The sequence below is a fragment of the Oryza brachyantha genome, chromosome 7, assembly GCF_000231095.2.
Source record: "Oryza brachyantha chromosome 7, ObraRS2, whole genome shotgun sequence".
Classification (NCBI taxonomy): Eukaryota; Viridiplantae; Streptophyta; class Magnoliopsida; order Poales; family Poaceae; genus Oryza; species Oryza brachyantha.
In genome coordinates this window covers 14534362-14562195 of record NC_023169.2, presented here as the reverse complement: position 1 = coordinate 14562195, position 27834 = coordinate 14534362, and the positions used below count along the sequence as shown (strand labels likewise).

The window sequence follows — 27834 nt, the reverse complement described above, 5'->3', positions numbered from 1 at the left end:
ATGAGATCAGGGAGCTACGAGGGGTCTCCGCATCCTGCACGGACGATGTGCTTATGCACGTATTCCCCAAACAAACCAATCTTACGCTTTTTAACTATTATAATATTTGATTCTTCGTCTTATTAAAAAAAATTACGATTAATATTTTATTTTTATTAGATGATAAATTATAAATAGTATTTTATGTGTGACTAATTTTTTCTAGGTGATTTTTTTAAATTATAAGAATTCTAAAGGAATACAACTATAGGATAATTAAATTAGAAAAATCATAATAACTTAGTGCTAGCTACATTAGAATTATCACTTATATTATAGTTATACTCTAGGTACATCCGTATGACTTTTAGAAAAAGACTAGCTAAATATATATCTTTATTACGGATAAGGAAAAACCATGCACATGATAGAATTATTTGGATGTAAGAACAGTTTCATTTCTACACGTGGCTTTGTTACCTTTGTATATTAATGGGGTGTTTAGTTGATGAAATGAAAATTTTTACGTGTCACATCAGACGTTTGATCGGATGTCGGAAGGGGTTTTCGGACAAGAATGAAAAAACGAATTTTACGGCTGGCATGGAAACCGCGAGATGAATCTTTTGAGCCTAATTAATCTGTCATTAGCGTATGTGGGTTACTGTAGCACTTATGGCTAATCATGTACTAATTAGACTCAAAAGATTCGTCTCACGATTTTTCACGTAACTGTGCAATTAGTTTTTCAATTTATTTATTTTTAATACTCTATTTAGCTATCCAAAGATTTGATATGATGTTTTTAGGTAAAAATTTTTAGAAACTAAACGGGTCTAAACTTGTGTTCTATAGCTATAGCTAAAATGATATATTAATAAGAACCTTTTTTATAATTAAAGGACATGGAGTAGTTAAAAAAATCCAAATGAGATTCTCTAACAAATGAACAGTGCCATGACTTAGATGCATTTTCAACCGTTTGATTCACAACCAACGTATAAGATCGATCGCTCCAGTGCCAATGAACAGATGTGGCTGTCATGTTTAAAGTCATCGCGCTTTAGTAAAAAGCTCATTTTTATGGTGTGTTTTTATGGCTTTTCTTAGCAAAGTCGGAGAATCTAGATGGAAAAAAATCAACTAAAAAATCAACGTAGGAAGTGAGGCCAACGTTGTCTTTTATTTAATAAGAAATACTCCTCCGTTTTATAACATAAAATATTTTACGTTTTTGCTTAAAATATTTGATCATTTGTCTTATCCAAAAAATTATGGAAATATCATTTATTTTGCTTGTGACTTACTTTATTATCAAAAGTTTTTAAAGCATGACTTGTCATTGTACTAAATTTTTGAATATGATAAATAGTCAAACATTGCAACTTAAAAAAAGTCAAACATCAAACATAAATAAGATAAATAGTCAAATGTCGCAACTTAAAAAATAATGAAACGGAGGTCTCCAGGATGATTTATAGCAAAATAGGGGGGGGGGGTAATTAATTCAGCTGAGCGCTGGTCCTGGCAGTCAACAAACACCTTCCCGGCTTCGCCCTCTGGCTCTGCCGCTCCGGCGATCGGCCGAGCGAGCGGCCATGGCGAGCGGCGACGCCGAGGAGGAGACCTACACAACTGACGACGCTCTCACGCGCGCAGGCTTCGGCAGGTTCCAGGCCCTCGTGCTGGCCTACGCCTGCGTGGGGTGGATCGCGGAGGCCATGGAGGTGATGCTGCTGTCGTTCGTGGGGCCGTCCGTGAAGGCCGAATGGGGGGTTTCCGGCGCGGCGGAGGGCCTCGTCAGCAGCGTCGTCTTCGCCGGGATGCTCATCGGGGCGTGCCTCGGAGGCCTCATCTCCGACAGATACGGCAGAAGGTATCATTTCATTTTTTCATTTTCCTGCATTTTTTTTTCTGGTTGCCACACTTCACTCCAAGTTCATACATTTCAAATGAGTGGCTCAGGAAATTGGTGTAGAGATTGTGCCGACTGACAAAAATTATGTGCAGTTTAATGCTTTCTTTCTTTTTTATGAGTTTATTGGATCAAACAACACAGATTGTTTTGATTGAACACTTGAAGTGAAAAATTGTGAAGTTATGCAAGTAAATTGGTGGAAATTTGTTAGGTAGTTTGAATATGGATTCATTGGTTCCAACCTCCTATGATGAATGTGTACCAAAAACGAGCACAACATTTTGACTGAATCCTTTTTTATTGAATCGCCAATCGAGTTATCTGATACGCAAAAGCAAAGCTATACTACATCTAATATGTATACTGTTCTCCATTTCCAGAATTGGTTTTCTTTGCACAGCATCTGCCACTGGTACATTTGGTTTGCTCAGTGCCTTCTCCCCCAACTACGGAACCTTGCTCGCCCTCCGCTTCATTGTTGGCTTGGGATTGGGAGCCGGCCATGTGCTCTCTACCTGGTTCATAGAGTTTGTTCCTGCTGCAAAGAGAGGTACCTGGATGGTCGTTTTCCATTGCTCTTGGACTGTGGGAACAATCTTGGAAGCTCTGTTTGCCTTAAAATAAATCAGAGGTAGCGAAAGCTAAATGGAAGAACGCCGGATGGCACGGCGATTACGTGTTGATCTCATATGCCTAAATCGGCAGATTAATTACAGCATATATATAGACGAATCTGCAGCACCGGCTTTGCCTAATACATAGGTAACAACCTGTTTTATCTAAAACCGGTACATACATATCTCTATCTATACGGATTGCATACAATAACAGATTATCTAACACTCCCCCTCAATCTGATCTCACTAGATTAAGATTGTTCTTAAACATTTCAAATGGTCTCACCGCAAGAGCTTTGGTGAAGCCATCAGCTGTTTGATCTTTGGTTGAGATATACTCAATTTCTAGTAGCTTCCTTGCTACTCTTTCTCTAACAAAGTGATAATCAACTTCTATATGCTTCGTGCGAGCATGAAACACTGGATTAGCTGACATATATTTCGCTCCCATGTTATCACACCAAATCTTGGCTGCTATGGGGACTTGTATTTTTAACTCCTTTAATAACGTCTGTATCCACATAATCTCAGCTGTTGTATTAGCCAGGGCCTTGTATTCGGCTTCTGTGCTGGAGCGAGACACAGTTGCCTGTTTTCTAGCACTCCAGGACACAAGGTTATCTCCCAAAAATACTGCAAATCCTCCTGTAGACCGCCTATCATCTAGACTGCCAGCCCAATCTGCATCGGAGAAACCGCTCACAAGAAGTGATGATGATTTGCATATTTTCAGTCCCAACTTAACAGTATGTTTGAGGTATCTCAAAATTCTTTTTACAGCAGCCCAATGTTCTGTTGTTGGAGAATGCAAAAACTGGCATACCTTATTTACTGGGAAAGAAATATCAGGTCTTGTCAGTGTTAAATATTGTAAGGCTCCAACAACACTTCTATACCGTGTAGCATCATTTGATCCTAATGGACTTCCCTCATTCAGTGATAATTTTTCAGAAGTAGATAACGGAGTGGTAACTGGTTTACAGTCACTCATTCCCACCTTTCTCAACACATCTGTTGCATATTTTTCTTGGCTTAATAGAATGCCATTAGTTAACTTCTTTACCTCAATGCCAAGGAAGTAGTGGAGTTCACCTAAATCTTTTAGAGCGAAGTCCTTTCCAAGATCCTGTAGCAAGGCTGAAGTTGCACTAGGTACAGAGCTGGCTACAATAATATCATCAACATAGATAAGCAGAAACATTGTAACTTCTCCTTTGCTGTAGAAGAATAGAGATGTATCTGCCTTTGAGGCTTTAAAACCTAGTTCTTGTAATTTTGTACTTAACCTTGAATACCAAGCTCTGGGAGCCTGTTTTAACCCATATAGCGCCTTATCTAGCTTGCAAACATAATTTGGCAAAGAAGGTTTCTCATACCCTGGAGGTTGTTTCATGTACACCTCTTCTTCTAAGACTCCATGGAGAAAGGCATTCTGTACATCTAGTTGTCTCAAGCTCCATCCTCTAGATACGGCAATAGATAGTACTGTTCTAATAGTAACAGATTTAACAACAGGACTGAATGTGTCCTCATAATCTATGCCATACCTTTGCTTGAAGCCTTTCGCCACCAGTCGAGCCTTGTATCTATCCAGTGTTCCATCTGCTTTTCTTTTGATCTTATAGACCCACTTACAGTCAATTACATTTCTTCCTTTCTGAGGCGGAACCAAGTGCCATGTTTTGTTTCGCATCAGCGCCATATATTCTGCATCCATTGCTTCTTTCCAATTTTTGTCACCCAATGCTTCATCTGTACTTTGGGGCTCACCTGTAGAGGTAAAACATCCATATTTAATTGTACCATCAGTATATACCTTTTGCTTCCGAATGCCGCTACGCAACCGAGTGTGCGGACGAGTTGGTGCAGAGGATCTTGATGGCTCAATCTCCAGAGTGTACGTATCTCCCCCTGGTTGGTCACCGGAGTGCTGGACTGGCACTGTCTCCTCTTCTTGGCGCGTGTAAGGGTCAGTTCGGTCGGTGTTGCCACCTGATTGGTCTTGGTCTGCTGCTTGCATAGGATTGCCACCTGATTGGTCTTGGTCTGCTGCTTGCATAGGAGATAAAGGTGGCAGCGGTGCATCATTTTGTGCTAGACTACCTGCTGTACTTGTGTCACCTTCTGGAGCATGCAGTGTGCACGTGTCGCCTTCTGGACAGCTGGTGCCGCTGCCTCCTGGACGCACGTCGCCGTGTGGGCGGTGCTCCAGCTGTTCTGGCCGGTGCACCAATATCGACGGCTCCGGCTCATTTGCTTCGTCCACCCGATCAATTGTACCTGAGACAACAATTTCTCCTGCACTTGGTTCATCAGGGTTAGTATTAGGCATATGATTATTCTGTATTTCTCCCCCTTGATCATAGCCGTATGGGAGTAGGTCAGGTGGTAGAAGAGCCACTTCAGAGCGAAGACGAGCACCAGCGTTAGGATGCAATTGAGCAAAAGGAAAAACGGTTTCATCAAAGGTAACATCACGGGAGATGTAGACTCTACCTGTGGAAGGATCAAGACACTTGAAACCTTTGTGTATGGTACTATAGCCCAGAAAGACACATTGTTTGGATCTAAACTGAAGCTTGTGAGTGTTGTAGGGACGAAGGTTTGGCCAACATGCACATCCAAAAACACGGAGTGAGGTATAATTAGGTTGTTGTTTAAACAACCGCTCTATGGGTGTGTCAAAGTTTATAACTTTGCTGGGGATGCGGTTGATAAGGTATGTGGCGGCAAGAAAAGCTTCATCCCAGTATTTTAAGGGCATAGAGGCATGTGCAAGTAAAGCTAGGCCAACCTCAACGATATGACGATGTTTTCGTTCGGCAGACCCATTCTGTTGATGGGCGTACGAACAAGAAACATGATGGGATATACCGATCTTGTTAAAGAAGGAGTTGAGTTTTTCGTACTCACCACCCCAATCAGTTTGAACTACTATGATTTTTCGATCAAAGAGACGCTCAACCAAATTTTGAAATTCATGAAACTTATCAAAGACTTCAGATTTATTTTTGAGAAGATAGATCCAAACAAACTTACTATAATCATCAATGAAGCTAACATAGTATTTTTTTCCACTAACAGAGTTAGGGGCATTGCCCCAAACATCAGAAAAAATAAGTTCTAAAGGATGATGAGAGACACTGGATGACTTGGGATATGGCAATTGGTGGCTTTTAGCCTTTTGACATGCATCACAGACAGACTCTTTATTTTGCTGAGAAAGACATGGTAAATTATTTGAGCTAAGGACACGAGTAACAACTGGAGTAGATGGATGACCCAAACGACTATGCCATCTTGAGAAGGACGGCGTAATGGAACATGCTTGCTTCACCGGAGAGGATGGGGATGGAAGGACATAAAGCCCTTGTTGCCGTCCTCCTTTAAGAATCGTGTTCTTCGTGGCTCGATCCTTAACCAAAAAATATTTAGGGTGAACCTCAAGAAAAACAAAATTATCATTGACAAGACGATGAGCAGATACAAGATTTTTCTTCGCTTGAGGTACATGAAGTATATTGTTAAGATGTAAACCACGGCTAGGGGTAGAAATAACAGAATGACCGATATGCATAATACTCATACCTACGCCATTTGCCGCATGAATCTGATCGTTCCCCTTGTATTTCTCCCGAATAGATAGTTTGTCTAGCTCGCCGGTGATATGATCCGTTGCACCCGTGTCGAGATACCAGTTGGCATCTACACCGTAGGCCGCAGCGTTAGTTGCTGCAGCGACGTGCTTCTCATCTGGCACGTAAGAATCATCAAATCGGTGCCAACATTCAGAGGCAACATGCCCCCTTTTGTAGCAAACTTGGCAGACGGGTCGATTGTCGACACGCTGTTGATTGCTGTAACTTTTGCCGCGCCCTCCATTTCCACGGCCACGAGGAGCAGAAGCAGGCGCACCACGCCCGCGACCAGCACCACCACGATATGATGGCGCTCCTCGTCCACGATTGGCAGCATTTGCAGAATTGTTATTCCGGAGATTTTGCCTGTTCTCATAGTTCAACAAAATAGAATACAATTCTGCGACAGTAACAGATTCTACTCTTGTCACTAAACCAGCAATAGCAGGCTCATAATCCTCATCTAATCCATTCAGTATAAAAGCTACTAGATCTTCTTCTTCCATGGTTTTACCACTTGCTGTTACCTCGTCTCCTAGCGCCTTCATTTTGCCAAAATACTCGGAGACAGATAGATTACCTTTCCTCATTGTACAGAGAGAAAGTTTGACATTGAGAGAACGTGCTCTTGTCTGTGACATGAACATGCTCTCAATGGCGCGCCACGCATCACGCGCCGTCTTGGATGTAGCGATCTGGGTGAGAACATCACGCGACAGCGAAGAGAAGAGGAAGCCGAGGACTTGTTGGTCCGCGGCAAACCACTCCTGGTACGCGGGATTTGTGGTCATCTCCACCTTGTCGCCCTCCTTGCGCTCGATCTGCTTCGGAGGAGCCACGGTCGTGTCGTCGATGTAGCCGTCGAGTCTTGCGCCGCGTATAGCAGCTAGAACTTGCGCACTCCATAGTGCATGATTTTGTTTCCCCAGTTTCTCAGAAATTTGGAAACCAAAGAGAGGATTGGATACGGCTGTGGATGAGCTAGCCATTGTTGAAAATCAATCTAGGCTGTGGAGCTCTGATACCATAAAATAAATCAGAGGTAGCGAAAGCTAAATGGAAGAACGCCGGATGGCACGGCGATTACGTGTTGATCTCATATGCCTAAATCGGCAGATTAATTACAGCATATATATAGACGAATCTGCAGCACCGGCTTTGCCTAATACATAGGTAACAACCTGTTTTATCTAAAACCGGTACATACATATCTCTATCTATACGGATTGCATACAATAACAGATTATCTAACATGCCTGGGTATTTTGCTACTTAATTGCTTTACTCTTTAACCCTCAGTTTCTCACTGAGCAGATATCTGTATGTGCACAACCTAAGGAAACATATAAAGACAATTTATAGTAATACTCAACTGCTTAAATGCTTTGCAATATTTTTAGGGAAATCACAACTTTTACATTACTCAACATAAATCGTTAACTGCACATTGTTTGTACTACTATATGCTTAGAGAAATTTTATGGTCCTTAAGAAAGTACCTAGAGGTACCAAATTTTTAGTGCAGAATTTTGGTACCGCGAGGTATTCTGGTACCAAGTTTTTACATTAGAAAGTATATTAACTCAAGGTACCATCTCAAGGATAGTAAAAAAGATCATATGCTTAATGCAGGCTGTCATGCCAGTACTCAGATGGAGGTGGCTGCTTGCGTTGTCCTTGGCCCCATGTTTTCTCCTTCTCGTTTTCTTTCCCGTAACACCTGAATCACCAAGGTATCTATGAGCTACTGTCACCTTGGAAACAATAGCAATAATGAACAATAGTTCTCTCCCTCCTGGTACACTCACTTATGTCCCCAAAAAGAGAGTCAACAAAAGGCTCAATAATTCCGAGACAGCACTTCTAATTATAGAAGAAGGTAATTCTGGAATTGATGAGGACACAAGATCCAAGCCCAGTGGGATTACTGCACTTGGAGAATCTTGGTCATATGATCTAATAAGATCAACCTTTCTTCTCTGGTTTATCTATCTTGCAAATTATTTTGCTTACTACGGTGTGATATTGCTGACCTCTGAACTGAGCAATGGTCAGAGTAGGTGTACATCAGTCAGGACAAAATTTATGCAACCAAAGGATGCCAACCTTTACAAAGATGTGTTGGTGACCAGTATGGCAGGTATGAATGTACATTTGTGCTAGCTGCCACGATTTTTTTTTCTTTACTCTTTAGGTTAGATAGGCTATTACAGTTTCAGACTTTTCAGCTGTTGATTCAAAGATTTATGGAGGAAAAATTTAAGGGCACAGATAATAAAAGGTGTTCTTTTAACAAGTTGTTCAAGAAAAAAAAAACCTAGTGATTTGGTGCTTATTACTTACTCATCCATTGTTAGGATTTGGATTATAAGAAACCAGATTAGTAAAAGTACACATATGTAGTGCAAACACTTTATCATCAATTGGTAAAAGTGAAACGTAGAATATAAACATTAGAGAAAGAGCTTGTTGAACTGAAAAGGTTACAATATATCGCATTATTATAATAGTGCTGAGGTTTAATTTCATAATAATCTCTTCACTTCGATGCTCCAACTGCTAAAGAACATGCTCTACTCACCAGAGTTTCCAGGGCTGGTATTGGCGGCTCTAATGGTTGACAGAATTGGTCGGAAAGTATCAATGAGTATCATGCTTGTGCTGTGCTGTGTTTTCTTGCGGTACATTTTGGACAAGCTTTAGTAACTACCCTTCTATTCTGTGCTCGGACTTGCATCATGGGAAGCTTTGCTGTTCTATATGTCTATACCCCTGAGGTCAGTACCAAGTCTCTCACATTGTAAATTCTACTATATTTGCTTTTGCAGTTACCTCTGATCTATTCGTTCCCATCCTAAAAGGCTCAAGTTCTAAATAGAGTACTTCCACTGATAAAAGAGTATGGCATAACTGACAGAAGAGATACTTTACATCCTTCAGTACTGTGATGATTGGAGACAGTGGATCATAAATCTTTGCCTTTTTGATTTAACTCTAACATATGAAAATTAGTGAAAACAACAAATAAAATATGGCACAAATTATAGAAGTTGACCCCACAGGAGCATGTAATCATGTATGCGATCCTACAGGGTTGAAGTTTTTGGCTACAGAACTGGTTGGAAAATATCAGCTAGCTTATAATCAACTGTAAGATATTTCTAAATTCCAAGGTGATATAGTTATATGAACCATTGAACCGTGAAGCAGATGAAACCAAATCACATCCCACAAGATTGCTACCAAATCGCATGCCATAAGATTGCTAACCTGCTGCAGCATGTGTACATAAAGATGCTCTGCTGCACCTTAGTTTTCTTCTCACTTCTAATATATGGATAATTAGTTTTAGTTGGTAGTAATAGATTTCCTTCAGGCAACCATGCGTGTTCATGATCTGTTGCACATAACTGACAAATCATTTATGTTGTGCCAAACTTTCTCGCATAAAGCATCACGGTACTAAAGGCTGCATTTTATAATGTATAATGAACGACCTCTAATCCTTTCTATGTCATTCCTATGCAGATCTATCCTGCAGCATCCCGCAACACTGGGGTAGGAATCACATCTTCCCTTGGTCGGACTGGCAGTATAATTTCGCCTTTGGTAACTGTTGGCTTGCTAGAGAACTGCCGTCAGAAAGAAGCAGTGTTTTTCGTGGATCTGATGCTCTTTCTAGCAGCAGTGGCATGTGCCCTCATCCCTCTAGAGACCAAGGGCCGCCAAATCCAGTGATGCTTTCTTCAGATTGAACATAGATGTATAGAACCACGTTACATTATACTTCCTTAAGTTTTCTTGACAACGTTAACTTTTGAATATACGTTTGATCATTCATTTTATTCAAAATTTTGCATAATTATTAATTATTTTATTATGATTTTTTTGTCACTAAATGTACTTTAAGCATAACTTATAACTATACATATTTATAATGATTTTTTTTTAAAACGAATGATCAAATGTGTATCCAATAGTGCGTCAGATATAAAATGGAGGGAGTAGTTGGTTGGAAACTAGGTTATTCCTGCCCAGCAAATGCTTACACCTGCCAAAACCCACTGGCATCCTGGATTCAACAAGGATGTGGTCACCTTTGCTTGGGCAGTGAGTGCTATACCAACTGAAATGAACTAGCTCAGTGATTATCAGACAAGGTATCCCAAAAGTAGCAAACAGAAACTGTATAAATGCACCATTGCCTACATCCTATAAGAAAAAAAAAATGGAGAATGATTTGAGGCAACACCATTAATCTGAACAAGAAGTGCTGGAAGTATGGAAAATGAGAGTTATCTACTTTTTTGATAGGAGACCTTATATGCAAAGTTTTCTTTTAAGTTTGTATATTACAGGGTCTCAGTTCCGGCAATGGCCATGGCCAAATGTCGTTGCCTGCAACTGTACAAAAATTGAAAAATTGAATGACACTGTATGCACAGGACAGATTGTCCAAAAGATAAACTTCCAACAGAAATTGCATTGCAGATTTGGTTGTTTCGTCTTCCCGTTCATTTTCTCGGAAAAAGAAGCAACTACAGCATCTGCAACTCTGTTAGTTTTAAGCAGTTGCGTCACATTGCAAGTTGAAACGGTGGATTCCTCCATGATGAGAAACTAAAAGGAAATGAGAAATTATGAAAATATGATGTGGGAGGAAGTTAGAAGAGAAATTGATTTGGATTCATGTACAAAATAGAGTTCCGAATTACCGTGGAGAGATCCAAAACACCAGTGACTACTCACTAGTGACGGCAACCATGCCCAATTACTCATTTACCCGTGAATAAAATAGTCTATTAGGGTCAGTTCTTCATTTTATACCCATGGATTGGATCAAATTTATGTATGAGGGTTAATAGTTATGGGTATGTGTTAACCAATATCCATGTCTGGTTCACTTGTTTACGTGTCAAATCTAATCAACATGTGAGTTTTATTAGTTTGTAAATGTTTTAATATATAGTTAAGTTAAACTTTAATTTATATTTTGCACTCTGATATAGACATGTTAAATTTACCTCATGTATAAATTGTTTAAAAAACATTCCGGTTGATAGTTAATCCATGAGTAAAATTATTTGTTATATAATTTCTAGTCTTTGTATCAAGTACATATATTAATAGATAAATAGGTAAACTCATAGGTACGTGGCAACCCCGAGTTACAGATATGTGCAAGGTTTCGTTCTCACCACGAGTACGAGTATACCCATGGGCATAAAATTCTCATGTGCGCGATTAACGTACTACCAGTGACATAGTACTTACTAGATTTTTGTTCCTTCTCTACTACATACGTTGTCCTAAAATGTTTAGTATTCAAAAGTTATCCTAAAGTAGTGTCTATCTGTATATTTTTTTAATTAATTACAATATTTTCCTATTTAATTTTACCAACTACGCGTATATTTTAATACCGGGCTTAAATCTAAGAATCTTTGTACACTGAGAGGGGCTATTTTTTTTTAAAACACTGGTGGGGGCTACTAACTAAGAGGAATTACCTCCATAAGAGCAAGTTTGATAGTAAAGCCAACTTACTAGCTATAAGTTTATATTATAGTCAACACATATAATAGATTGGCTATAATTTTTATCTCTTATCTCTTTCTCTTATCTTTGCATTTAATGCATTTTTTTAAGAGTTGGTGTATAGCTGACTCTTGCATGAGAGCCAATCCCACTTTTTTTCATTACCTCTTTCCTTCACATTAGCTTATAGTCAACTTATAATCTACTATTATACTTGCTCTAAGAGCAAGTATAATAACAGGCTATAAACCGGCTAAATGCTTACATGAAGGAGAGAGAGGATGAGAGAGAGTGTAAACGAGCTGTAAACTTATAGTCAGCTCCAAGAAACCCTGTGAGAGTGTATGTGTCATGTATTAATGATGAAGAGTTAACTACTATATATAAATTGATTAAGAAAAACTATAAAAAATTTTATAGCAGTTTGTTGATTATATTATTAACCTTGTTCACTGCCAGAGGAAGACGAGAAAGTTTCTTTCAGTACACCAGCACTGCAACGGTGCCGCCGCGCCGGCTCACTCGCCACGCGCCACCGCCAGCGCCGCTCACCCACATCGCGTGCTCCGCCCACCTCAGTGCTTCACGGCCGCAGCACGCCGCCTCGTCTCGTCTCGTCGCGGCCATGGTATCCCCCCGCTTCACCACCGCCACCTTCCCGCGCCTGCTCCCTCCCCCGCCACCCAACCGGCCGGCCTTCGCCGCCGCACTCGCCGCGGCGGCCGTAGCGGCGGCGGCTGCAGCAGCCGCCAGCCGCACCTTCACCGCCAAATCTGCCGGGCGGCCGCCGCTCCCGCACCCCGCTCCATCGGCCCCTCTCTGGGCCTCCCTCTCCCTGGCCGACGGCGCCGCCCCCGGCTCCGTGGAGCCCCGAACCGGCGCCGCATTCCCCACCGAGACTGCTGGCGGGCGCCGCCTTCTCGGCGTCGGCCTCCGCAGGACCACCATCCTCGGCCTCAAGTCCATCGACGTCTACGCGTTTGGTAATCCACTAAAAAAACCACATCTTCAAATCTCTCCACCATTCGGAAGAGAACCGCAGCAGCAAGAAATCCGCAAATGCTGATGTGTTGTAGAATCGTAGGTGTTTATGCGGATGACCACGATTTGAAACAGCTGAGGGAGAAGTACCAGAACCTCCCTGTCGCTGAACTGAAGGAGAATGCAGAGCTGATCAACGATGCGTTAGAGAGTGACATACGGATGACGGTTAGGCTTCAGATAGTGTATGGGAGGTTGAGCATTCGCTCCGTGCGAAGCGCGTTCGAGAAGAGCGTAGGAAGCAGGCTAAAGAAGTTTGGGGGATCAGACACTAATGAGTTGCTTCAGAGGTAACTGTAATTCTGGTTCCTGCTGCTGTGCTTTTCATCAGACAAACAATGAAGCTTCCTTGGCACTGATTTGTTGATGCAGATAAGGTCTGCCTCAAAAATTGTTGCGAATAAGGTTGCAACAATTGTTTCTTACCCCACATTTGATTTGTCATGTTTCTTACCAGCTACAATATGTCCATTTAGTGTCAGTGTGAGTGAGGCTCAACTGCGGAATGCATTAGCATTTTTATGGCCCTTTCGAATGGGAGATACCAAATTATAACTTGGCTTATTTTATAAGAGAACTCCCAATGCATTGTGTAGAGTGCTTGTAGTTTCATATTGGAACAAGCAAAACGTCAGGACACACATTGAGTGAACTCCAATTTCTGTTGTATTCAACTTCAGGCTGATTGGCGTTACTGTTATACTAATGAAGGTGATAAAATATTTGCCTTGACTCGAACTGTTGGTTTAATAATCCAGCGGTTAGTGAAAATATTAGCTTGTTAGGTTTTTGGATTTGCATGTAGCATCAGTTGCTTCTTCTATTCCTGGATATAGATAGCTTTCATTCTCACATGTAGCAATTGTTAGCTGATGGCAATTACTCCAACTTCAAGCAAATATTTTTGCTCTGTTTTTTGTGTTAAAGCATGCAGTTCAATGTTAGCATATGTTCGTCAATTTCAATTGTTACTAAGTTTCTTCCCCTGTTGACACCTTGATCTTCCACAGTTTTGTTTCACTTTTCAAGGATGAATACAAATTACCAAAGGGGTCCGTGATTGAGCTCTCAAGAGAATCAGGCCATGTGCTTAAAATAACTAGTAAGCTCAATTTTCACTTTCTCGCATCTTTCTCGTAGTATTTTCATAGGCAGCTCTGTAGTTGATGTAAGATATTGTATATAATACTCACTTCGGTGGAAGGAAGGATTTTGAGAGTCAAAAGGAAATGTTGTTACAATGAGTGGGCATGCATCCAATATAGCTTTCTGAATACTTGGGATCATTTCTCGTCCTGTTCGTGAATTTAGACCTAATGTTGAGTGCATGAAGAGCAGCTAATAAGTTAGCACAGATAATGCTGTAGAAAATTCATGGCCTTTTCACAATTAAATAAACGAATATTTATCCTGCTTTCATCCTATTTTCGTTTGCTTGCCTACACACGCTAACAAAAAAGGTGTGATATTTAGGCCTTGTTTAGTTCCCAAATTTTTTTTCCAAAAACATCACATCGAATTTTTGGACACCTAAATAAAACATTAAACATAGATGAACCAAAAAAACTAATTGCACAGTTATGGAAGAAATCTTGAGGCGAATCTTTTGAGCCTAATTAGCCTATGATTAGCCATAAGTGATACAGTAACCAACATGTGCTAATGACGGATTAATTAAGCTCAAAAGATCCGTCTCGCGGTTTCTAGGCTAGCCGTGAAATTCGTTTTTCCATTCGTGTCCAAAAACCCCTTCCGGTCAAACATTTGACGTGACACTTCTCCTAAAAATTTTGTCAATCTAAACACCACTTTATCTTGTCTCGTGGTAGCTTTTCGATGCCATGATAAATCCCTGACATGATCTGTTGCCTTTTGTTTCGTTTTCATATTTCCCAGTATAATTAAATGGGCACACCTAACATTCTTCGTTAATAAGCTGTCTTCTGTGTTTTGTGTAGTTGAAGGAGAAGAATTGGGGAGCATACAGAGCAAGCTTCTGTGCAAGTCTATTTTAGATCTTTACATTGGAGAAGATCCATTTGACAAAAATGCGAAAGACAGCATCCAAGAAAATATGGCTTCTATTCTTAAAAACTAGAAAGAAGGATGCTTGGGGTTAGATGACAGAAAATTTGTTTCAACGGGCTAGCCCTTCTGTTTCTGTGTATTCAGAGTTATGACAGCACTAGCTCTTACGTCTGTTCAAGTATATACTTAGCAGCCTTTCGCACATGCATACTGATTTTACTCCTTTTGCCTTAAGTTCTCTCAAAATGGAATGAACGGAGTAACCATGAATTTTCATCTCGCGTGGCACTTCAACAACTGGAAATTGACCCAAGTAAACATCTTCAGAGAAAAATGAGAACTGCTGTGTTATGCAAATGTCCCATTGGTCTGCAGATTTACAATAGTTAGCTTCGCTGTTGCTTGGTAGAGATGCAATCAAGCTCCGACTTGAACATCAGGCCATAAGGGCTGTGTTATTTTGGTTGATAAAAAATTATCTGATATTTTTATAGTTATATAACAGTATAAATAATGAAATTAACTACTATAAAATTAAAATTTTTCTCTATAAAAGTGAGATGATAAACTTCTGTATATATAAATTTTTTATTAAAAAAATATGCCGTTTTAACAGTTCAAGAAATAAGCTATAAAAGTGGAGAAATAACCTGACCCAAAAGAATGCAGCTAAGGTTACCTCCTAACATCTGACCATATATAACCTGAGCTGTAAAACTTTCCAGCATGCTCTTGATCATGCTACTGATAGTGAGCCGCATAGATCATGCCACTGTATCTTTGCCTGCAGAATTGATGGAATCTTTGCTTGCAGAATTGATGGAGCATGCTATCTCTAGCATTTTAAAAAACAACTTCTTAAATAGTCTAGCTCTTAGTAAATAACTCACAGTATAAATGACTCTATAATTTATTCTTACTTAACATTAAAATATGTATAAGAGACTATCTCTTAATTAAGAGATAGTTTTTATCTCTCTACTGTTAAAAAGTTATATAGTATGGCCTCATAGTGAGTTTGTTGCGATCTCTGAAGCAGCAAAAGTAGCATTTTCTTCCTATTCTTCGACACGGTTAACCGTGGCTGCTAGTCAGGCTGTCGCAAGGCCGGGTTGGGAACTCGTCCAAGGCGAGATCGATTCCTTTGCAAGTTTGCATTGGGGGTAGATGGCAACCTTCCGGCGAAGAAAAGATGACGGGTGCCTTTAGCTTCTCCGGTGTTATCGTCGTCGCGCGGTGGCGTGCACGAAATCTCGGTGTTTTTTTTCCCGTGACTACGTAGATGACCCTCATGATCGATAGGTCTGTGATGATACGTGGAGGTGTCGATTTGTCGAACAACGCGTGTCCAATTTGGACAGGTTTGAGAGGGAACAAAAATGCCACCAACAATGTCAGAACAGAACGCATAGTTTTTTTGAATCTTCCGTATAAAGAGAGATGGTTAAAATAAATCACTGTGCTTGTTATAAAGATAGTCTGGTTAAAAATATTTGTGTTTTAGATAAGATTTAATAAAACTTATATAATTCTGACAAACAATTTGTATCAAAATAAGTTTATGATATTACGATAGTTATTTTCGGGTAGAATCTATTGATATTATTTATCTTGTATTTAAATTAAGCATTTAAGAAATTACTAATGATCAAAATTTTAGAAATTTGACTAAGTCTTCTTCTAAACGATAAATATTTTTATGAGAGAGGTAATATAACGATCGACACCTAATTAGAGAAAAAGATTAATATTTACCAACTGATAATAATAGTCCATATTACGGCAATGGTGTATGCGCAAGATACTATTATGTTTATACGGCCAAAAGAGAAATGCGCACTCTCCGTTCGAAATAATTTTATCTTTTTAGTCTAAATTATATTTATTTTGAGATTGATGAAGTATATCAAATCATATACTTGAAATGTGTCCACTCACAAAATTGAAATGGCAAAACCCGCGAGTTTCAATTTTAACGAGCAGGGGGAATGAGTAATGCTATACATCTCTAGAAACATGCAACCATAGATCAACCAAAGAAATGATAGTTGATATGCATTGTACCTGTTGATCAATAGTTGTGCGTAAGTTATATAATATGGTCCTATCGATAACAATTCATAGGGGAATCCGTAATGGTAATAATTAATTTTAACTCACATCTTATTAATTAAAATAAATTACTATCGTAAACAATGAAACGCCTGTTGGAGTGATAGTTACGGCAACACGTTTGCATCCGACGCGGTGAATTAAGCCGAATGCGTTACGGAAAAGGAAAAAAAAAAAAAGGACGTTCCTTTGTGTTTTCCTCTTTCTTCACCCTTGCGCGGCCGTTGCGCTCGCCAAAAAGCACCCAATCTTTCCGGTCGGAAACGGAGCCCGATTCCTTTGCGCGCCTCGCCATTCGTCGTGATTCTTCCTCCTCAATCGAGGAAGCGGCGCGCGTTTCTGCGTCAAACGGGAAGCAAAAGCTCGCGCTTTTTTTTTTCTCCTTTTCATTTCAATTGGTGTATATAGCTGAGGACTCCGAGCGATCAGAGATCTGATCTAGGGCGGCAGGGGGTGTCGACCCCGGGGCTGCGAGATGGCAACCGCCGGCGCCGCCGCCGGCGCCGAGGACCAGGCCTTGTCCGGTGAGCAGCTGTCCTGTGTGTGTGCTGTTCTTGTGATGGCTATCTGTCTGTCTGAAATCTTGATTTTTGAAGCCGTGAAGAGATTTAGGAATTTGTTGCTGTTATTTCTGAGATTTCCTTGGGTTAGTATGTGTAATTAATCAAAAGTTTTTTTTTTTGGGTTAGGAATGCTTATCATCGAGGTTTTCCTGAAAATTTGGAATTGTTTCGTTTTCTTCTACGCATAGGAACAATTCGATGATCTGTGTCCTGCTTTCCTGTCCTGCTGATAGCCTGGTACAGATGGACGATTGAATTGTTATTTTTACGGCTAGAATTGCATGCTTGATTTTTGGTATTATTCATCCTTTTTGTTGGACTTAGGAGGATCCCTCTCTCCATGGTTGATAGACATTGCGAAGGTTTTTTATTCAAGTTGGTTACCAGACTTACAAATGCTCGAGTTGATTTTTTCAGTCAATATTTAAGTTAAATTTCGTTCATTTAGATTATGGCTTTTGAAAGATTAGTTTTTTTTTTCCTACAAGCTATTTTCTAATTGACCTATAGAATCATTGGGTAGAGGATGATATTTTCACTATTTTTTAGCTTTGTCGCTTATGTTGTGTTTTGGCATTTTACAAATGCAAATTAAATTTTCAAGTCATTGTACAGAACAAAAAGTCTAAGGTTTCTAAACCTGTGGTTTGCAATGTGCGTTGTGGCTGCACTTTTCCGTACATTATCAGAACATGGAGGCAACAAATTGAGCACAAGCTTTGGATTCTTCATACTCCATAGTTCCACCTTCGCTATTAACATGGGATGAAACCAATGAATGCTTTGTCTATTTGTCGTGTTACGATCACATTACTGTATATTTTTGTTGTAACAGATTTTTTATATATTTCAGAGCTTCATGAAAAGCATCGAATTGACCTGGAGAGATTAACGCTGACTTCTCAGCCATTCAGAACGTTCGCATTATTTGCATTAGCCATTGGAGAAAGTATAAAAAGCACATGTGTGTGTGTTCTGAAAGAAAGTGCTCGATTGAAGTTCTTGGTTTTTTTGGTTGTCTCTGCCTGGGTTATGCTCTTGGTCACTGATGGCCCACATGAAAAGGTATCATCTTCTCCTTTATAAAAGAAATTTTAGAGCATCCACCAGTTTATACTAATACAATGATGAGACGCTTAATTGTGCTAGTCCATGTTAGGCAAACATATGTGCTCTCTTCCTTCCCTTCTCATGACTGTGAGTATGGTGCATGCACTCCTGCAAGTGGATATAACATGGTTTCTGTATTCAATGCAGCATGTCCAGGAGCTGCTTTGGTATGTCAGATTTGGATTATGGTGGGTCATACTAGGGGTGGCTTCATCCATTGGATTAGGTAAGCTCATAAGTACAGATTTCATTTTTAGCTTTGTGAAACAGTGGAAACAAGATTCAATCAGTTGAGTAAAATTTTAACTTGCATCTGAGCATTTACTTGTAAACAAATACTATAGAAGTTTGGCTCTGAAGGCATAGTGTCATTTGTTTTTGCAGGTTCTGGTTTGCATACATTTGTATTGTATTTAGGGCCTCATATTGCCCTTTTTACAATCAAAGCAGTCCATTGTAGTCGAACTGATTTAAAGAGTGCTCCTTATGATACTATTGTCCTTAAAATGAGACCTTCGTGGTTGGAGAAAGACTGTCTAGAATTTGGACCTCCAATGTACCAGGATACAATTCCATTTAGCAAAATACTGCACGAAGTTCACCTTGAAGCTTTTCTCTGGGGCATTGGAACTGCACTTGGAGAACTTCCTCCATATTTCCTCTCGAGAGCAGGTTACATTTGTACTGCTTTGCTGCTATAATACAACTTGATTTTACTCTTGTTTCACATGCTCACACTATGTCATTTTTCATATTCAAAATTATCACTACAGAACATGGCAGTTTTGAATCAGCTAAATTTGGTATCATATTTCAAACTTCCCAAACTTGCATGAACATGTGGTAGGTGACAGATGTGTCGAATTATGCAGCAGAGTGTGCGTGGAGTCTTGGGAGGAAGAAACTTCTTTAATGTTGATTACCTCACAGTTTTGATAGACATGAAATTTTAGCTATTTGTAGTCTAAGGAAAGGAAAGAGGAGAGGAATGAACAAATCCTAACTCCCTCACAGGGTGAAATAGAATTGAGGTTTTGAGCAGTGCAACTGGAAACTTTTGTGCTGCATTTCACAGCCAGAATCAGCAATCATTTTTCAGGACGTGTTTCTAACCAGCCAGTGTAGGAGTGACTCCCGTGGAAACCTTGATGCTATGCTGATCAGACATACTCTACCGCTTAGGATACATATATGATAATACATTTCTTAATACTGTGCTAGGTTCTGTGCCATAAGGTTCAACTTGGAGTTCTAATACAGTAATACGAACATGTAGTTTTTCACTTATGTTTTCTATTTTATTTTTTTTATCTTGGGTCGGAAATAATTCTTGATGCAACTCACTATAAATGAACCCCAGCTAGGATGTCAGGACGCAAACTAGACGAGCTAGGAGAGTTGGATGCTTCTATTACAGGAGAAGGTTTCTTATCCTCAACCCTGCATCGGGCTAAAAGATGGCTTATGTCTCACTCAGAGCATCTTAACTTCCCTACCATCCTGTTACTTGCTTCGGTTAGTTGTTTTCTTGTGTACATTTATTTGTTTCCTGCCATATTTTCTCATGGTACCAAACTTATGGTTGGCCTTGTAGGTTGTAGTTCCTCAACACTCAACAGTTTAATTTGTTTGGTGAACTCCACTCAAAATGTTTGACAAACCTATTATATTAACACACAAACAATTGTTCCTGAAAAATAATAGATTTACTTTGTTACTAAATCTGATCACTGAAGCAATGTCACAATGTGGACAGTTATGTTCTGCATATTATTATTCCCTTGTTAGATATTATGGCATATGAAGAAACTAACTTTACCTTTCATTAGGTGCCAAACCCCCTCTTTGATCTTGCCGGTATTTTGTGTGGGCAATTTAACATTCCATTCTGGAAGTTCTTTCTAGCAACTTTAATCGGAAAGGCTGTTATTAAGGTTTATATCCAGGTTTGCTACTTAAAAGCTCTCCTGCAAAGTATTTTCTTTGGAGTATTTCAGTGCATTTTAACTTGTTAAGTTATCTAACCATACTTCACAAATAACTTCTGCAGACAACGCTAGTAATTACTCTCTGCAATAACCAACTTCTTGAATTGCTGGAGAAAAGGATTATGTGGGTATTTGGCAATGTTCCTGTGGTATCATCTGTTCTTCCCTCTTTAGTTGGCAAGTTGAAGACAGCAAAGAAAAAGTTTTTATCAGCTAGTGTTGCTGCATCAGCTTCAAGTGCTGTAAAGGTACAGATCTCTTTTAAATTTTGGGAAATTTTGAATACTTAAAATCTACGGCACACATCAGGTGTACTTTCAAAACGTTGAGACAGTTTCATCATCATTGTGTGGTTATGTGTTGTTTTCAAAATTTGTTGATTCTGTTGATGTCATTGTTTTTCATGAAAGGATGTGTTCTAACTTCTAGATGACAGAAATTGATGGTCTAGCAGCAATTTATATTCTCTTAGAACTTTTGCAACAAAATTATGGTTGTGTTTTACATATTCGTAAGAGCACACTTTGTAAAACTTAATTCATGGCTGCAATAATTAACTGTAACATAAATTCCAGAGTGATGTAATTCCAAAAACGATTCATAGTAACATCTACCACTTGATTTACTGCTGTTTTTGCTTAACCTGTTATCATTTCTTTCGTGGTCTTTGTTATTTTTCCTAAAGTATCTTAATTATGTGTGTGCAGGAAACGAAGTGGAACCTGTCATTCTCTCTAATCTGGAATACCATAGTGTGGCTTTTGATCATGAACTTCATCGTTCAGATTATTACTTCTACAGCACAAAGCTATCTCAAGAGGCAACAAGAGCTAGAGACCCGTAAGAAGTTGTCAGCGACATGTACAGTTTCTGAACCTTCCCCTGTGTTATGAAATTAATTCAGCCCAGATCATTTCATCTCATATAAAAATCAGCATTCTTCACGCACCTGAGGATGATACAGTTAAGTTGCCAACTCCAAATATGGCTATTTACAACGCGCTGTAAGGCCGGTATTGTTCAAGAAATTTACATAGGTAGTTGATACATTGTACATAACCTGTCCCATCAAGCCATGACAGGGAAATTAGTACCCCTGCATTATTGTGGAGCACTACCTGTTGCTGTACTTAATTGAAAGCCACAAAAAGGAAAATGCATGACTAGCCCTCCGATGTAATGCGTCCCCAGCTACAATTTCTGGGGCCCAATCTGTACATAGCAACCAACCAAGGTATCAATTACACAGGGAAGCTATTCATGCCCCGATGCCTTCCTATCCTCCTCTCTTCAGTTGATTTTGTCCCTGCAGCGGCAATGATTTCCTCCCTGTTGAGGTATTATTTGTCCTTTGTTGCTGATGGCTACCTGATGAGATTTCTGTTCCTGTCCATGCACAACACATGACAGCAGATGGTTAGACTGAAAAGGTTGCATCTTTATCAACTGCACTGTGCCTTTTCTCCGTGAAGTTGCATCGCCTTGTACTACTCCATCTTGTGACGTAACTTCAGTGGAGATTGAAGTTAAATTATTGGTGTTCTTTGCCCGTAGAATTCTGCTTCGACAGATACGGGTCGCTGATATTAATCTTGTCATGTTAAAGAAAAGCGAGGAAAAGGATGGGCAATACTGCAAGAGTTCCAGTTGAATTGGGCAGTTGAATTCTGCTGCTAAACTGGAGCGTACTTTTAACTCTTCCAGATTGACACAAAACGCTTTCTTGCAGTTCCAGCTCAGTCAGTCTTCTTCAAAATTTAATATTGGTGTTTACTTAGGTCTCTAGGGGATAAGAACAACTCGTAAACTGGAACATCACAACCCTAATCAGGTAACCTCTACATTAGGCGAAGTATGAACTGAACTTTCAATCTTTTAGGCTATGAGGTTGCAATTGACTCACAATGTTCAGGGAGCAATGAAGCGTGTCCTCCTCTGATTTTTTTTCTGTTCTTTCCAGAGGAAAGCTCCCCAATTTAAGAAGAAATAATCAGGCAGACAATAAACATATGCTTTACCACTGAACTCTTGGTCCATGCTCCACTATGTAGGAGATCTTGAATTAGTTATGACATGGTGAACTGAATCAGGCACATCATTTTTCAGTACTTGCGTAGTAAGTGCGCAATTCTGTCCACAATCTTCACTTGAAAACTATGCTTAACTTCAGATTAGGGGATACATTTCAGTTAACCCAGAATTTAGAGTGTTTACAATTAAATTCGCGTATCTTAACTTTTTTACCATCCAATCTGCATATACTCTATAATATATCATCAAGACTGTTAATTAGTCTATTTGGTAGCACTTTTCATCTATTTAGGCCTTGTTTAGTTCCTAAATTTTTTTTTCCAAAAACATCACATCGAATTTTTGGACACCTAAATAAATCATTAAACATAGATAAACCAAAAAACTAATTGCACAGTTATGAAAGAAATTTTGAGACAAATCTTTTGAGCCTAATTAGCACATAATTAGCCATAAGTGCTACAGTAAGCAACATGTACTAATGGCGGATTAATTAGGCTCAAAAGATAGGCTAGCCGTGAAATTCGTTTTTTTATTCGTGTCCGAAAACCCCTTCTAACATCCGATCAAATATTTGACATGACACTTCTTTCAAAAAATTTCTCAATCTAAACACCACCTTAATATCTAAATTCGCCAGTTAACCACATATATAAAACCATAGAATGCTACCAGTAAGAGGACAAGTGTCATCAGTGTATCACCTGACTGATGAGCAAATGAACTGCAAAATGTGGGGTAATTGATAAATGCACGGCCCACAGGCCTATCCTGCGGACAATGCTATTTTCCTACACTGTCTCTACTGCTGCTAGGTAGCCCAGGTGCTATTGTCCTTTTCACCCCATTGTGTGATAGTATGCTACAGTAATGTGATACTGCCCCTATATGTCAGCTAATGCAGGGAAGCACAAGGCTTGTGTACATGCTGAGAGAATATGATAGTACTACTACTGCTGCTGCTGTAAAAGTCTGAACCTACCATCTTCAGATCTGCAAAATAGGAGCCCAATCTCCAGATCTGCAAAATTAAGGCGGGTGTTTGTTTGTAGGCTGGTCTTAGTCATATTGAATGTTTAGACAATTATTATAAATAGTAAATATAGATTATTAATAAAACTCATCTATAATCTTGTATCAATTCGCGAGACGAATCTAATAAGCCTAATTAATCCATGACTACAGTAAACATTTGCTAATTATAGATTAATTAGACTCAAAAAATTCGTCTCATAGATTAGCTCTCATTTATAAAATTAGTTTTTTTATTAGTCTATGTGTAATACTTGAAATTAATGTCAAAACATCCAGCGTGATATGGGGCTAAAAGTTGGGCTCATCTAAACAACCCCTTACTGTATTCCTAGGTAATCGTGCCATCAAATATTCTACTGTTTAATCCCTTTATTAAATTATAATAAACACTATTCGTTTCATCCTAAAATATAAGGTTTTATAGAGTTCTACGGATGTATTAAGGGTGTGTTTAGTTGGAGAAAACTTTTAGATTTAGTTATCACATCAAATATACGGACACATATTTAAAGTATCAAACGTAGTTTAATAACAAAACAAATTACATATTCCGCTAGGAAACTGCGAGACAAAATTATTAAGCCTAATTAATATGTCATTAGCAAATATTTACTGTAGCACCATAACACCATATTATCAAATCATGGCGTAATTTGGCTTAAAAGATTTATCTCGTAATTTACATGCAATTTGTATAATTATTTTTTTTGCCTATGTTTAATGCTCCATATGTATGCGTCCAAACATTCGACGTGACATCGTGAAAATTTTTATTTTGTGAACTAAAGAGGGCCTAAAGAATTATGTGGAATTAAATAGCATGTGGCTACAATTGGCTAGGGTAAGAAATTATGTGAAGAAATTAAATAGAGTGTGGTTGTGATGGGTTAAGATAAAAAAATAATTGGAGAAGATGTTCATTCCAAGAAGAAAATTTTAAACGCTAAAAGGCAATATATATGGAGGGGGCATTATTTATATACTTTTGGGGGAAAAAAGGAAAATAATTCTGCAAGTATCATGTGAGGCCAGCATGACATAATTGATAATATTCTATCTCTGGTATGACTGTATGATCGAGCTATATATTTGTATTCATTTATTTGAAATGTTGGTATTCAGGGGGTAACATGGGGAGTGTATTTAATACCATATAGTTGTGGGCAGCATATATAATATATACACCAGGTCATCTTTGGAAGTACGCTTGCACTATATTTAAATCTAATGACATTGTTTAGGCGGCTAAACCTAAACGAGTAGTGACAAGCCATTCTAGAGCTAGCTAGCACCCCTTCCCTCCTTCCTGCCACGCTACTCCTATTAATTTATATAGTCTACGTATATATTTATAAATAATATCAGGTCCCTTTCAAAACCATTATATCCACGATAATACGCCTACTACAGTCATTAACACGTACGCGCTCCGTTTTTTTATAATATAAGATGTTTGACATTTTTACTTATAATTTTTGATCATTTATCTTATTTAAAAATTATAAAAATATCATTTATTTTGTTTGTGACTTACTTTATTATCAAAAGAACTTTAAGCACAACTTATCATTTTTTATATTTCTACTAAATTTTTAAATACGACGAATTATCAAAAGTTACAAAAAAAAATCAAACATTTTACATTATGAAACGGAGGTAGTACTTACTTGTAAAATAATCGCCAGTGATACTGATATAATAACAAAATGCCAACAAGAGCAATTGTTTAGTCCTGAGGATATATCTTGGTATATAAAAATTGTGCTACAGCTTATAAAATTGTTTGGCTGTGGGGGCTAGACAATAGCCCAAATTAGTACAATATATACAAATGGTTCAGATGTGTGTTCATGGCTATAATTGCACTAGTCAAACAAAGCTTTCACAAGTCATGCACTTGCCCTGGATAAAATAATTGGCCATACCACCAATATTGTATCTTGTGGTAAACATAACAATAATATCATGCACCATGCATGGATAAAATATTGCAATAAATAGAAAATTGTGCGTCGCCAAGCTTGTGTGATCAATCTCTCTAGTGGATGGGGGCATTGGCATGGTTGCTTGTCCATGTCCATGTTTTTTTTTTAATATTAGGCTTGAGAAATTTAAACCTAGAAACATGATCCCAGATATAATATTATCTTGGGCCCAATAAAGTAAACACAAAGAACACAAAAAGATTAGAACCAACTTACCTCGAGTTGTCTCCCACATCATTAGTTTAATTAAGCAAGTAGATTAGTATAAACTTATAAAGAAAACTGGACAAGAAAGAGCCTTTCAAGTATTGGGCATCTCTTTTGTTAGACCTCATTATCGTGTTTTCAGCCTTTCAGGCCCTTTTATAGTCCATTCTCCCTCAGTTGTCCTATAGGATGTAGCAGCAATAGATCTCAAAATAATAATATATACTAGCCGCATTGTCATAGAAAACTATGCATTAATGACCAAATAAAATTTTGTGGTTAACCAAAATCATTAGGGGTTAGATGGGCATAAAAAAGGCTAAAAATAGGAAAAGTGTTTTATGGGAAATTAAACGCACATGATATTTGCAATTTATATTAACCAAATATCAACAACTTGGCACTGCTTGCAGCAAAGGCGTCCAAGTTCGATTAATTTGTGGGAGTTAATTTGACTTGTAGAACTGCCAACCTGCTCTGCAAAACACAGAGTTTATTAAAAAAGCAAAGGACTACTAGTTTGGCTCACGTTCATTACGCGCTGAAAGAAGTACTGTCACCTACTCCTTCAACATGCTCTCGTCCTCACATACAGTGTTAGGTTTATATTTTTTTTAAAAAAAATAGAGTGTAACAAATTATAACCACTATTTATCTTTTATGTTGTTAACTAATCATAACAGTTCTCTAACTCTTAAAAAATTATGTAAACTATGTAACTGATTATATTTTAGAATAGAGTAAGTGAGTTATTTTAGTAAGTTGATGAAGAAAGAAAATACTAGTAGGGGCAGATCCGGCCTAGTTATTTTTTCTCCACCAGCCCTTTACTCTTAAACATTTCTATCTTTTTCTTCTTTTATTCTTATCTTTCAAGGTGATCCAGCGAATATAGAGGCTTAAGCCCTCAACACCACGCTAGTTCTGTCCCTGCAGACTGAAAATACTCCCCTACAAAAAGTTTTTTTTTTAATATTTAACCAGCTATCTTACGATAATATAATAATTTGTTTCTAACGTTGGACCGGCAAAATAGTTCTGTCATTAAATGAAACATAGTATTAAACTTTATCGTACCAAATTTGATAATATTTGAACTTGCCCAATCTTAGACTCTAACCCTAAGTAGTGGTTCTTCAGAAATACAGCGTTGACTGAGGATAAGCTATATCTTGGACGCAGAAGATCAAGGGTTGAATTTGCATCCAGACACATGCATTTTCAATTGTGGGTAAAGTGGTAGGAGTGAGACAATTAGGCTGGTCCAGCTTTTTAAAGTAGATTCTTTTAGATGATCATGAAGTCTAATTCCCCAACTTCATTTCCCATGTTCGAAGTAACGAGCATCATCATCATGACCGTCATCTCGTGGAAGTCCTTTTTTTTTTTTGCATTATCTTTACTCCTTTTGCACGATGAACTGCATGTTTTACGGCAGGTGAATTTTTTTTTGACGTAACGGCAGGTGAATTACGTTTCTGTTTACAGAAATAGCTGCAATTACCTACCTTTAGGAAAAACACAAATGGACATACCACTTCCCGTTTCTATATTTGTTTCGCCTGGTAGTTCAGTTCTTAACCCTAATAATATTGTAGTAAAGACGTTAGTCAATAAAAAAATGTAATCTTCGTTTAATTTTTAATGTTTGATATCGTTGAACTTTAATTACAATTTGTCTTATTTAAAAAATTACATAATAATTAATATTTTATTTTTTATCACCACAAATATTTTAAATATGAGTTGTATTTTTACAAATTTACATAACATTTTTAAATAAGATAATGGTCAAACTTAATGGCGTCGAACATTTAAAACTAAGAGAGTATTTAATAGCGCAAGCTTAGCTAGTTCAATATAATTTATTGTGTTCTCCATAAAACATTTTCATTAAATTTGGTTCCAAATTTAGGTCCCTTGGTTGATCTGTCTGTTATATACTTACATGTGAATCACTTATATGAGAGGGAAAACAACGATCTAGTAAATGGAAAATAAGGAGGAATTCTGTTTTCTGACTACATTGATTTGCTCTAAAAAT

General features: G+C 38.4%; 2 protein-coding genes and 1 pseudogene across 3 annotated transcripts; all 3 read left to right on the top strand.

Annotated features, from left to right (window-relative positions):
* Positions 1–1510: 1510 nt before the first annotated feature.
* Positions 1511–9955, top strand: LOC102701745 (annotated as a pseudogene).
* Positions 9956–12214: 2259 nt separating this feature from the next.
* On the top strand, positions 12215–15115 carry LOC102701468 (fatty-acid-binding protein 1). The gene is made up of 4 exons (XM_006658654.3): positions 12215–12673; positions 12775–13021; positions 13742–13833; positions 14690–15115. The coding sequence occupies exons 1-4, from the start codon at positions 12316–12318 to the stop codon at positions 14827–14829; spliced, it is 837 nt and encodes a 278-aa protein (XP_006658717.3). The 5' UTR covers positions 12215–12315; the 3' UTR covers positions 14830–15115.
* Positions 15116–17059: 1944 nt separating this feature from the next.
* LOC102701192 (vacuole membrane protein KMS1-like) lies at positions 17060–22679 on the top strand. Of its 2 annotated transcripts, XR_001550756.2 has the most exons (9): positions 17060–17395; positions 18288–18499; positions 18692–18770; positions 18929–19216; positions 19905–20059; positions 20374–20490; positions 20595–20780; positions 21240–22363; positions 22493–22678. XR_001550756.2 is itself a non-coding variant. In XM_015839893.2 (8 exons), exons 1-8 carry the CDS (start codon positions 17347–17349, stop codon positions 21423–21425), a joined length of 1272 nt encoding a protein of 423 aa, XP_015695379.1. In that variant the 5' UTR covers positions 17060–17346; the 3' UTR covers positions 21426–22679. The 2 variants fall into 2 exon arrangements, 1 of the variants encoding a protein (XP_015695379.1); XM_015839893.2 differs by having other exon boundaries at positions 21240–22679.
* The last annotated feature ends 5155 nt before the right edge of the window (positions 22680–27834 follow it).